This window comes from the organism of the source record quoted next, unplaced genomic scaffold (genome assembly GCF_019419815.1).
Source record: "Pyrus x bretschneideri cultivar Hongxiangsu unplaced genomic scaffold, Pyrus_bretschneideri_v1 Contig38, whole genome shotgun sequence".
In the NCBI taxonomy this organism is placed as follows: Eukaryota; Viridiplantae; Streptophyta; class Magnoliopsida; order Rosales; family Rosaceae; genus Pyrus; species Pyrus x bretschneideri.
The window spans coordinates 459,309-472,390 of NW_025999701.1; the positions used below are offsets into that span (position 1 = coordinate 459,309).

Below are 13,082 nucleotides of genomic sequence, written 5' to 3' on the forward strand. Positions count from 1 at the left end.
CACATGGCAGCATCTCTCACGAAGTGTAGGTGGTAGGAAAAATTGCAATCAGTTTCCGGTTCCAATCAGTTTTGGGAGAGGTAGCTTGTCCTCTATGGCTTGATCATTGGGTTTCTGCCATGTGTCCATCTACTATATATGATTGCATGGTTATGTTTTGTCTAGTTACGGCCATGGTTTGGAACGATGTGAAATGCATGAGGGGACAGTATTCAAGCATTCGAGAGATTTGAAGAAGCTGGGAAAATCAAGTGGTTGCAGATGGATGGTGCATTGCCAAGTGCAGGCTAATTAATTTCCAAACTATATTTTTCTTGTCAGTACACAAAAAGATGAGAAAGTTCAAAATCCAACTGTTTTTGTAAGCTTTTCGTTTTTCATACTCTTATAAGTCATATCACACGATGAACCCAGAATCTTGAAGAATAATCTCGTGCACTTATCCCTTGTCACCAATCATCAGTTTTACAGATTTCCAAAATTCATGGAGAGATTATTTGCGTTTGAGACGGAATAAATAGAAGCAATGACAGCAGAACTTGGACCTAAATTATTGAACGTCCGTCCCACTCATTTGATTCTCTCCTTTTGGCTGGGGAAAACCCACTTGTCTAAACCAATTGGTAGAGCATGAACGTGGCAGGTCAAAGAGTTTTAGAAGTGATACCACATAATATAAGGTCATACCAAACTTCATTTATTTTTAAACGTTGAATTCTTGTTTTCTTTAACCGTAAATAAATTTGAGTTTTCTATATATGTTAATGTTAAGCTAACAATGGCAGAAAATGAAGACTAGCTAGGCCTTTCATCTTCAAAAGAGGCCCTGCTTTAAGTCTTGAACCATTTTGAATCACAGAAGTTTTTGGATTAGGCCTTTGCTCAATTTTATTTGGTCCACCTATCCATTCCGTAGTCCGAATTATCATAAGAGTTGAAATATTATGTATTTCTTAAGGTCTAATCCCGTCGAAGTTTGCTTTAATTTCAGAAATTTTAATGTAACAAATAATGAATCAGAATTCCATTGAAATTTGGGATGTAGCTCAGATCGTAGAGCACTTGCTTTGCATACCCCTGCATCTCCATCTTATACTTCCAATTATTTCTCTTAATTTTTTTAACTGCGTGTCCAACTCGGGCGTCCTCAAGCTTATAAAGACTAATTATTTGAGCCATTTTATGAACTACTTTTAGCAAAAATAAGAGTTAATAAATACTAAATAAATTGATAACTGCAACTAATACTGAAATTTAGTAGTATTAAATTACAACATTCATACCCCTCACGGTTTTTTGGAATATTCAAAAACTTTCAACACATTGATTATTTTATATCACACGCATTTCCGATGCTAGAAATAAGAGAAGAGATTTTCTCCGGATCTCTTTCATCAAATTCATCAAATTCAGTGATTTGATCTTTGAAATTTAATCTAATGGCTAAAAATAAAGATTTTCTTTAAAAATTATAATAATTTTAACCGTTGAATTAAATTTTAAAAATTCAAATCACTAGGTTTAATAAACTTAGTAGAAATCTGAAGAGAATCTTTTATGTGGAAATGAGCATATTTATATTATTGATTTGATATGAAAGTTTTGGAGGCTATCGCCTGGAGGGTGACTTTTTGAGTTTTGCCATTGACAATTAACATGCAGTTGTCAAATGTCAATTTCAATTTTCAAACAATCGCGACGTAACGTGAGGGAGATAAAAAATTTAAATTATATTTTGTGAAGTATATAATGTGATATAAAGAAGGGTTTAATGATCAATCATCACATCATATTATCTACATAATATAATTTAAAATTTTAATCTCTTAGCAATTTTTCAGCTGTAAATTCAAATTTCTATCAATCCAAAACTTTTAGCTTCCTTAAGGCTAGAATTCTAGAACAAAAAGCCACACATTTTTCCAGAATGCCATCGTCTACAAAGACATAGAGAGACAAAGTCAGACATCTCTTTTTACTCTTCCAAAGTCTATTGATTTTTCTCATCAATTAGTAAGTTCTTGACCATTTTATGCTTATCCTTGATCGAGTTTATTTGTATGTTGTTTGAATTATGAGAATTCATACTTTGAAATTTCAATTAGGTATTTCTTCCTTTTAGGTGTAAGTTGTTATGAACAAAATTAAAGATACATGTTTTATTTCTACTGCAAGTTGCAACTTTGAATATTTTTTTTTTTGTTAAATCTAATTAAAACTTGATTTATGCAAAGTTATAAATTTATTACTTTCAATTACTACTTTTAAATTTACTATTATATAATTTTACGTAGACAACTAAAAAGTGCATTGATTTCGCCGCTGAAAACTCTGGACTCCGCCGCGGAAAACATAACAACAATATCACATCCATTTTCACACAGTGCGGGTCAGCCAGAAGCTTCGGTGATGCTTTTGGTCTGCCGTCCAATCCTGTGTCCATAAAAAATCGGTTGTTTTTTCAACTGCTTTGGTCACCCACCATTATTTTTCTTTTCATTTTGTTGTAATAAACTTTAGAAAACACCAGCTGTCCTAGATCACGTCTTCTGTAAAAACCAATTAAAAAGGTGACAAAAAACGTAGCCAGAAGGTTGTCTGCGACTTCCATCAAACCCTCACGCTAAAACGACAGCTTTTCCACCGCATATGTGGCTGGTGGAATTGCTCTTTTTATTATTTGTTTCACAAACGACATGCAACCCAACCCTGACAACCTACGTGTCAACCACATACTCTTGCCTAAAACGGCACCGTTGCATTCAACACCGCCCCTAATTAACCAGCAACAAATTTATAGAATATTCTTGGCCACCTTTCCCTCCCGACCATCCACCGACTCTCCTCCCTTCCAATCTCTCTTTATATTCCCACATCAAAAACCTACATTTACTATTTTTTTTGTCTTCTCTCTCTTTTTGAGCTGATTTATTGATCTGCGTTGTCGCTGCCGCACCGCCGCCGCCACCACCAACACCAGTTAGGCGACGAGACACGACGTAAATAATATTATGGCGCGTGGTCTCCTCGCTTGCTTTGGATCAAAAGGAGGATCCCGCACGTCCCATGAAAAGCATGCTGCGGGGGCAACAGCGCATGTCTCCGCTGAGGAGCAGCAGCGGAGCGGGCCGGTGCTGGTGGAGCTGTTCTCGTCGCAGGGCTGCAGCACCTCGCCGGTGGCAGAGCTGCTGGTGTCGAGGCTTGGGAGAGGGGATTTTGATGGGACGGATCTGCCTCCTGTGGTGGTGCTGGCGTTCCACGTGGACTACTGGGACTACATGGGCTGGAAGGACCCATATGGGTCAAGCCAGTGGACTGTACGGCAGAAGGCCTATGTCGAGGCCTTGGGTCTGGACACCATGTTCACCCCCCAGATTGTCCTTCAAGGTAGGGCCCAATGTGTTGGCAATGATGAGAGTGCCTTGCTAACGTCGATCAAGGATGCACCTAGATATCCTGCACCCGCATTCCAGGTTCGCATTTCTCATCTGCTCTCGTTATTGTTTTTTAAAATTCTTATTTGCATTTTAAAATTTTTATTTTGCAGCGTAAAGAGGTATAATGAAATTTTTGAAACGCTAATAAATATATTTTTGTATATTTAAAAATAAGCTGTATTTTATACTAATTTAGACGATTAGAAGAGAGAGGATTTGAATTTGAGATGCAGAGTTTGAAGAAGAAAGGAAAAATTAAACTCTTAACGTGGGATGCAATGATAAATGTTGTCAAGTCAACGCGTAACACGCTTTTTATTACAATTATATTTGCAAGTGCTTACATTCATTCTATGATTGTCACCCTAATTACTTAATCTAGATTCGTTGTATTAGTCTTAATTAAAACTTGATACAATCAAAGGCCTATCAATACCTTTATCTTTATTTAATCATATTTTAACCTTCAAGCATGACTGCTATGCTTATCTCGTACCAAAGTGGAAATAATTTGGAGGAATTATTACCTGACATGTACACCCCCATCAACTTTCTGGTACACCTAAAATGCAATGTCAATTTTGTCACTTCTCAAATGGTGGATGATAACTTTCGAAGTGTCTTAACTTTTGTAGAAAGCTAAAGACTAAGGTAGATTAAGTAACTATGTCTTTTAAAAGCCTATATTGATATAAGATGTTATGTTGTTAAACTTTGAATCTGAATTATTTTATGATACATATTATATCATGTCTGAAACATTACGTTATTAGATTTGAATCTAATCTATGTATTTAAACAAGAGGTCACGTAATTATTCGTAAGTCTAAACTAAGATTTGGACATTAAAATGTTGCCATCACAAGGGTTTTGGTTATTAGATTAAATTCATCGCTTGTGACTAGTCACACTTGGCTAATACCGTTCACAAAATCAAGGCTATGTTCGATCATCATTTCATTTTTTTTTTTTTTCACTTTTCAGAAACTTGAACTTTGTTTGTAGTTTCTAATTTAAAAAAAAAAAAAAAATATATATATATATATATATATATATATATATATATGAAAACTACTGAAAATTGAAATCTACTTCCTCGAGTTCACTTTTTGGTGTTCAATTGCATATATGAAAATTAAGAATAGTTACCAAATAGTGAAGGATAATTACTAGCAAATTGGTTTTGTTATGGATGAACAGGCAACATTCCAAAGGCCATCGCCGGACTCCCTGCAAGTATCCCTAACAGGGTCATTGAGGTCAAAGGTGGACAACTACGGTGTCAATGTGATGGTGGCGCTGTACGAGAACGGGCTGATCACCGACTGCCCCAAGGGAGAGAACCAAGGACGTGTCCTGTCCAACGACTTTGTCGTCCGACGACTTGAAAAGCTCTGCACTGTCAAAGACATTGCTGCAAAGAAGACCATTTCTGGAACCATCAACTTCTCCTTGTGGGAAGGTTTCAATCCAGCCAAATGTGGCATGGCCCTCTTCGTTCAGAACCCTTCCCATCAAATTTTTGGTTTGCAGAACTTTCAGCTGCCGGACAATTGATACGGTTACATGTGTTTCTGCCGGCTGGATGGCCGGCAGGGCGGGATTGGAGGACAATTATGTACAGGATGTGTTCAGAGTAGGGTTACTGATTTCTTTTTTCTTCTTTCAGTTTGTGTTTTTCCTTTCTTGTTTCTGCGATTTGATATTTAGAAGATGGGAGAGAAATCTGCATTCACGATTATAAACATTCTTTTCGGATTTTCGAATTTAATTCTTTGTGTCACAACTTACCAGTTTGAAAGATGATGATGGACAATTTACATGCTGTACATTCAAACCCATAAAATTTCTTACTGTACATATGAGAAGTGGGTCAATAGGTCCGTTGGCCATGGCATTATACCCACCTTCTAGCACCGAAGTTTGAATCCTCGTCCACGTAGATTATGATAGTTTAAAATATCACCTTGTCAAAGAACGAGAATTCAAATTTCCAAGAACACTAGAGTACCTCAACTCAACATTGAAAATACACAAGTACAAGCACACTGATTGCTATAGAGTTGTTCACTTATTTTCATCCTAAAACAAAACCCAGTATCTACAAAAGGGCAGCTCAACCCGGAGCCAACTACTTTCCATAGTAGTTCTCAATACCTACTTCCTCACACTATGATAACCTCCATTTATCCGAAAACCGATGAGCAAAAAGAATACAACATTACAATATGAGAACCTCCCTTCCAATCCAAAAGCACTTACAGAAAAAGGTAATCACAGTTTTTACACCGAATCCACTGCTTCAACCTGTTGCCGGGCCAAGTATTTCTCCCTTCGCTCCTTCTGAAAAGCCAAAAAAACAAAAAAAAAGTTATGCATAAGCACATAAGACTAACGTTTAGCCCATTGTACTACGGATCAGATGTTATTGGTAAAATTCATACCCATTCATCTATGACAAGGCCTTCCCCAACATCCCGAGGAGGGTCTGAGTCCGCAGGAGGCTTCTTACGCACTTCAAGTGCAGCCTCAGCTTCAGCCAACTGTCTGTTCACTTTTTCCAGAGCCTATAATCCACAATGTCAAATGCTGGAGAGAAGGTATTCTCTAAGAGATGGAAACACAAATCCCATTAAATGAGTCACAGTAACTTACAGGACTAGGGTGCTCTGCATTCAAAAATACAACCCGCAAAATTCGCTCAACAGTCACTTGATCCTTTTGTTCATCAAACTGGATGAAAAGAACAGGTCAGTTAAACAAAAACTAAGGTCATCAATTGTATGATCCAATTCTATTAGATGACCCCGACAGACATCATCAACTGTATGATCTTAAAAGCAACAAAACACTAAAACTGACGATAATAATTTCCAACCAAAAAACACAAATGTAAGCAAGCTGCAAAATCAAATTCCACAAAAGCTGAATAAAGGTAGCAAAGCATAATATGAACAACTGGAAACTAGCATAATACAAAACGTGCTATGACGATGAGCAGTAAGTCGGCGAAAGAGAACTATATTACCAGCTCAGGCGCATATTCGATTCCTGCGTTCACCTTGAGGCTCATAATCTTGAACTTAACCTTGGTCTTCCGATCCAATTGTTTCTCATTTTTCTCGGGTCGCTCCACAAACCTAAACACTATCCATCACCAAATCCATAGTCAATAAAAAAAATAAAAACAATGATTAAATGTAAAGTTAAAAATAAGTAAATTATCCACCAGTGGAGCATCCAAAACATAAACATTTGTTATTTGTAGCAACAGAGCAAGTGCAAGGCCATTACCGGTCGCAATTAGGCTTTCTCCCGGAGCAAGTATACCTCCGGGAGGACACATATAACAGCTTTTCGGGGCAGTAGTTTGAAACTAAAGGAGCCAAAGCAAAACAATTCAACGGGTCAATGAAGCTACATACAAAAATTGATAAAAATCACATGGAAAAATGAACAACAAAATAAATTCAAGTAACGCATGTAAATAAATGCATCATAACCCACATAAGAAATAAATAAATGCATTCTAAATTCTTGCTTAAAATACAAGTAATTATAACAACATAACTTTTCAGGTTGATGTCACAGAGGAATAAGAAAACACCTTAAAAGCTACATGTGACCTGCTATTGTTCTTCAATCGGATCGCACTTTTCACCTGCTTCCCAGGTTCATCTACAAAATTAAACCCACAAGTACATAATTCGTCAGCTACAGTAATAAGTGCTTTTCCTAAAAGCACTTTATAACTAATGCAGGTAGAGTAAGCGAAAAGTCAAAACTTCATCCCCAATTGACCAGGCAAAAGTCAGCGAGGGCGTTCAAATGAGAAACGACGACATACAAGGGAAGTAGAGTTTGTTGGCGGGGTCAAGCCGGAGTCGACGGCGAGGAGGAAGAAGCGATCTCGCGACGGAGGACACCGTTTTGGGGTTGGATTTGAATCCGTAGCCGTGGAGTTTCTGCGTGGAAGAGGAAGAAGAGGACGATGTTTGGCCTCCCGACTGCCAGAACGGGCAGAGGGTGAAGAGCTTCGCGTCCGAGGCCGACTTGTGCCGGTGGTGTTGGAAGCTGTCGACGATGGCCATGCTTTCTTCACCGGAATCCGATACGTGGCATCCAATTAGACAGCCGGTGACTGAAGTCGATTGCTTTCGTCTGTCGGTTAGAAATCTCTCTCTGTAGAATCGCCGGGAGCTCCTCTCTTTCTCTCTGACAGTCTCAGTGCACCTGCGATTTTAGAGTGGAAGTCTGCCAGGGTGTGACATAAATCGGATGGGAGGAAATGATATGCTGCCACGCATTCCAGTTAATTCGCCTGAATCCGCCACGTGTAGTTGTTTTATTAGCGATTCCAGGGGTCAATAATTAAGCTACGTGTCGTATTGGCCTCTGAACCCACCACGTGTCTATTTATCTGACCGCGATGATATTTTGGGGGCCTTGCAACTGCCGTGCTTAAAACGATAAATCGTTCCGTTGTGACGACGACAGAGAGAGAGAGGGAGTTGGTGCGTGGGGTTTGGGTAAATGATGTCGTTTCTGTCGCTGAATGGGACGCATCCGTTAATTGGCGTTTAGGTTATTTCTTGGGCATCAATTTCTCAGGTGTGGTAAATATTCCTCTCCCTTATACATTGGATTTAAGTTATTTTAAGGTTAAACTAGGATCTAAGAAATTTGCATGTTTTGTACCGTTGATGCCTACCTAAGCAACATATTAAAATAATAAGTTATAGGAAATATAATTAGGTGTGAGATTTATTAGAGTCATATTAAGTACTTCTTAAATTCTCATATTAGTACGACTAATTACGTTCTATAGGTGGGTAACGAATCACCTCAAAGCTCCAAGCAATAAGAAATTTTTATTTCATTTGATTTTAAAGAGTGATATTAAGCAACTTTGTAGTCTGGTCTAGTGATACTCTTCTCTAGTCTTCATCAGTAAATAAGAGGTATTTGATTCGATTTCGTCTTTCTCGCCAAGGATAAATTCGAATCAAATTATCTTGATTATGTTTAGCCTACTCCCCTACGTCATATTGAATGTATTAGAAAAAGGCAGAGATATCTAACTTTTTGGGAATTTTATTTATTAGTACTAGCAAGCAAAGTGAATTAATAATTGTTGCAATTCACAAAACATTTGTAGAGATTTCTTAGAAGAAACCTTGTAAAGAAAACAAACGCTAAGTACTCACAAAAGAAAACAAACGTTAATAAAAATAAATAAATAGTAAAATTTTGTGATTAACAAAAGAAGCTGCTCAAACCACAAGGAGTAATTCATAAAACAAGAGTCATTTTTCAAAATTTCATGTTTATGATTGGAATAATTGATTTTATAAATCTTCGTAAAAAATTAATGAAATATGAGATTGCTTGGTGTATAAAAACATACAAATGAAGTCGGTAAAAGTATTAGGAATCATCTATCTATTTGCTATATTTAATGATAGTTTTACATAGATAATCTTTACATAATAATTTAAAATACTAATAGTTTTGACTGTAAACATAAAATTCTGTAAATCGATCCTAAATTGATTTAAAATTTGATCTCTCTTCAAGTAGCCAAACATGAAACTTTGTTCGAATCTAAATGCTAATACAAGTTCCCACGGTTACGGGCAAACCTGTTGCGTCTTATCAACGTGAAGGAATTAATTAACGTAAGCGAAAAGGCGATGGGAATTATTAATTAATTGGGTTGAGGTGGGTATGGTTACTTAATGATGGTATGAAAATGGGGGAAATTAGGTGTGGATTTGTTAATTGCATTTACAATATTAGTTGGCTAAGGTTGTCGAGTGTATTTTTACTCACCACCATTTATTTGATGTATACTCATCATTCTATTTATCATCATTAGATGAGTTTGAATTTTAAGATTTGTGTCTATCCACTACACGGATCTCAAATTTCAAACTCATCTAACTGTGATAAATAAAGTGGTGAGTATACACTATACTAAATGGTGGTGAGCAAAAATATTCCCAAGATTGTTGATGTGCAGGGTATTTAGCGTGGTGGTTAGGAATTGATTAGGTGAATAATGACGCTTCATTTCTAGAGCCTCATGACCCAAATCCAACAATCTTCAGGCCTTGGATCTTAAGCAAACTGGATGAGCCCAAAAGCATAAACTCCGACCTTAAACTCGTACCAAACTTTAACGTCAATACTAAGATTTAATGGTATTCTTTTTTACGTTTACTCTTATAAATAGCAAGGGCCTTCTATAGTTTTAGGATGGGTCCATAGAAAAATAAATTTATAAAAAGTAAAAGAAGGGTGTTTTTAGAACTTTATTAAATTATTCCGGGTGTCCAGGAACTTGGATGTACATAGAACCATTCAATACCTACTAGCATATGCCCCACATTTGTGTGTGAAAATAATTTTTATTTTTATTTTAAAATGGGAAGGAGAAAGGGAGAAAAAAGGAATGTGAATTAGAGAGAGGAGTTTTTTTTTTTTATACTGTATTTTTAAAAATTAGAGGATGTTAGGATCACCCTTAGGTAAGATTTTGGAAAACAATTGTAAACTTTAGTTTGAGTGCTGCCCATGATTTTGTTTTGTGGTAGAAGATACAATTGTCCTTTTACCCTCGTTTGGTTAACAAATAGAGTTTTGTTAATGTAGCTTAGATTAATAAACCCAAACCTAAACTTCAAGTTCTAAACCACGGATCTCGAAAATGGTGGGTTGCCTTTGGGCCTTCCTCTTTAGTCCTTTGCAAACTTGCAATTTGAGTTCAAACACCTTCTCTTTTTGTAAATTAGTGCTAAATATTGTTTGTAAGAAAATAATTTAATAAATAAATCATAGATCTAAAATCCCAAATCATGGGCTCAATCTCCATGGTACCACAACAAGAAAAAGGAAGCACCCTTTCCATGACGAGAAGATAAATATTATGTGATTACAACAAAGAAAAATTATGCACGTAATTTAATCTTATTAGGGTATAAGATCTTCTAGTTAGAACTGAAGAAGGGACACATAATTTAATCTTATAAGGATATAAGATCTCCTAGTTAGAACTGAAGAAGGGACACTAATTGTGCAAGGGGATTCTTCTCTTCAATAGTTCAATGAGCAAATTGAATAAGGTTAAAATACATACAAGTCTTACTACTAGAAGTTCATGAAAAGGAGATATTTTTGTGTTTATGTATCAAGAATACTTATTACGTATATCATTTTATGTGTATAATTTAAGTAAAGAAAAATACATAGTGTTATATTGTAGGTGAATAATATCACCCATTGGCCATTTAGTACTACGGTCTAGTGATATTCCTTTTCATTGGTAAGTAAGAGATATTATATTCAATGCTCACCCAAAATGAATTTGAACCACATTATTACTAACTCATTATGAGGTTTAACCCACTCCTCTACCTCCTTAATGGAAATAATATCGTGTGCTAAAATAATAATAATAATAACACCAAGTGAGAGTCCTTCATAAACGGGAGGCCTCGTGACTTATATACATCAAGTAAAAAATAAACCAGAAATTGTATAATAGTTCTTGTTTACATTTATACATATCATCTCTTCCACAAACTGTTTGCAAGTTATAGGCCTAGCCACCATTTCTATCACAACAAAAATTTTAAAGGAATTTGCTGCAAATATCTGACCCCTCATCATCTTAAAAGAAAATGATACAAGGATAATCTAATTTTTAATTGGGTCCCCAGCAGACTAAGTGAATAAGATTTTCAACTTTCTCTCTTCTTCTCTTATCCTCAAGGGACATCGTATTTGGCGGACTCGCAGACCTAGCAGCAATAATATTGCGCCAACCGGTTTTGGCCTCATTGGGGGCAGCTGATGAGTGATCTGCCGCAGCCGAAACATCCATCTTGCGCTGCATGGACTTCAACGCCATCTCAAACTTGCACGCCCGCCTTTCACCTCCCATCTTTCTCTCTCTGTCTGTCTCTCCCTCTTCTTCTTCTTTTCCTAATTTTATCGAAATCGCAGAGCAAAAAGAAAGGAAGATATAAAGATATGATTGTTTTTGTAAGGTGGGAAGATTGATCACTCAACAAATAAAGGGAGTAGGATTTTTTTTCTTTTTTGTTGCTGAGAAAAGCATGTCAACGTGTATGTATATATATATAGGGAAAAGGGGAAGAACTCTGAGTGGGATTGTTGAAAACTGTGACTGAATTGGAAATCCATGTTTATGTAGCTTCCAGATTTGTGGTGCTGGTTTTCTAAATCAGCTGCTATTTTCTGGTTTTTATAATGTTTTAACACGTGGTTTAGAAAACAACCCTATCATTAAGTATCTCTAGTTTAATTAGGCGACAGATTCGATGAAAGCTTTTTGAAGTTTAAGAAATACTCCAAAAAAAAGCCGTCCTCTATTTTTGTAAATAAACTGGGAGTAAGTGTAAGATGCATGACGTTGTGGTTCGGTTTAATTTCGAAACATTTTGGTTCGATTTGGATTTAAGCCGGTTTGGATAGATTTAAATTGAAACCACACACGTCAATCATTAAAGATAAAGGCTCAGCTCAAGCTGGTTTCATTTATGCATCAAACCAATGCGTTTGTTGCGCCGGACTATCTCGGAATAGACTAGCTTCAGGACTAAGTTGGATTGATTTAGAATAGACTAAGTTGGACTGATTTAGTGAAGCGTTTGGTATCATGTTGGACTAAAAAACAAAACTCATATATTATATTATTGAATTTATATTTACAATATTTTATCATTAATTTAATCTATATATACTAATATTTTATTATTAAATTATCATTTTCCTTTCTAGAATCATTTTCTTCTCTCATTTTTTTTTTGTCTGCCCACTGCATCCCTCTCCTCTCCTCTTTCTTTGCCATTTCATCTTCCTTTCTAGAATCATCTTCCTCTTTCATTTTTTTGTCCGCCGATCGCGTCCCTCCCCTCTCCTCTTTCTCTACCATTTCATCTTCCTCTCTAATATTTTTGTCCGCCCACTGCATCTCTCCCCTCATTTCATCTTCCTCTCTCATATTTTTGTCAGCCCATTGCATCCCTCCCCTCTCCTCTTTCTCTGCCATTTTATTTGCACCATCGTCTCTTTCCTCCTTTCTCTTTTCTAGGTTTTCTGGGTTCAATTTTTATGGGTTTTCTGGTTGTGGGAAGCAAGGAAGAAGGAGATGTGAGGGGCAAGGCGAAGCAGAGGAAGCAGTGGAGGAGGTTAAGGTGGACGGAGCCCGAAGTCCTTGCTGTCGAAAATTGAGGTCTAGGAGGAAGAAGCCTAATCGGATGGCACGATCGATCTAAGCGATGGTGAATCAAACGATGGAGCTTGTGAGTTCTCCGATTGAAGTTCGAATCGAGGTCTTTGTTCATGATTCAAGGTTGGGATGAAGAGAGAGGGAGAGAACGCGAGCAGATAGAAGAGTCGAGAAGAGAGCGATCGAAGGGATTAGCTAGTCCCATGGTTCACGACGTCTCTCACTAAGACCGTTTAGCACGGTCCTTAGTCGAGGTGAGTTCGGCTTACTCCCATTAAAGCTAGTCCCGTGAAGTAACAAACATGGGACTTGACTGACTATTAGTCTAGTCCAATCCAGTGAGGGTTAGTGAAGGGAAACAAACACACCCTAACTGATCAAATTGGAGT

The 13,082-nt window shown here is 36.9% G+C and overlaps 2 protein-coding genes across 2 annotated transcripts; one reads left to right on the forward strand and one right to left on the reverse strand.

Annotated features, from left to right (window-relative positions):
• Nucleotides 1-2,982: 2,982 nt before the first annotated feature.
• LOC103941543 lies at nucleotides 2,983-5,208 on the forward strand. The gene is made up of 2 exons (XM_048564209.1): nucleotides 2,983-3,473; nucleotides 4,638-5,208. Exons 1-2 carry the CDS (start codon nucleotides 3,012-3,014, stop codon nucleotides 4,992-4,994), a joined length of 819 nt encoding a protein of 272 aa, XP_048420166.1. The 5' UTR covers nucleotides 2,983-3,011; the 3' UTR covers nucleotides 4,995-5,208.
• A 219-nt stretch (nucleotides 5,209-5,427) lies between these two features.
• LOC103941542 (vesicle-associated protein 4-1-like) lies at nucleotides 5,428-7,653 on the reverse strand. The gene is made up of 7 exons (XM_009351750.3): nucleotides 7,285-7,653; nucleotides 7,045-7,115; nucleotides 6,732-6,813; nucleotides 6,466-6,584; nucleotides 6,093-6,170; nucleotides 5,882-6,004; nucleotides 5,428-5,780 (listed from the first exon to the last, which is right to left on the reverse strand). Exons 1-7 carry the CDS (start codon nucleotides 7,526-7,528, stop codon nucleotides 5,721-5,723), a joined length of 777 nt encoding a protein of 258 aa, XP_009350025.2. The 5' UTR covers nucleotides 7,529-7,653; the 3' UTR covers nucleotides 5,428-5,720.
• Nucleotides 7,654-13,082: the final 5,429 nt, after the last annotated feature.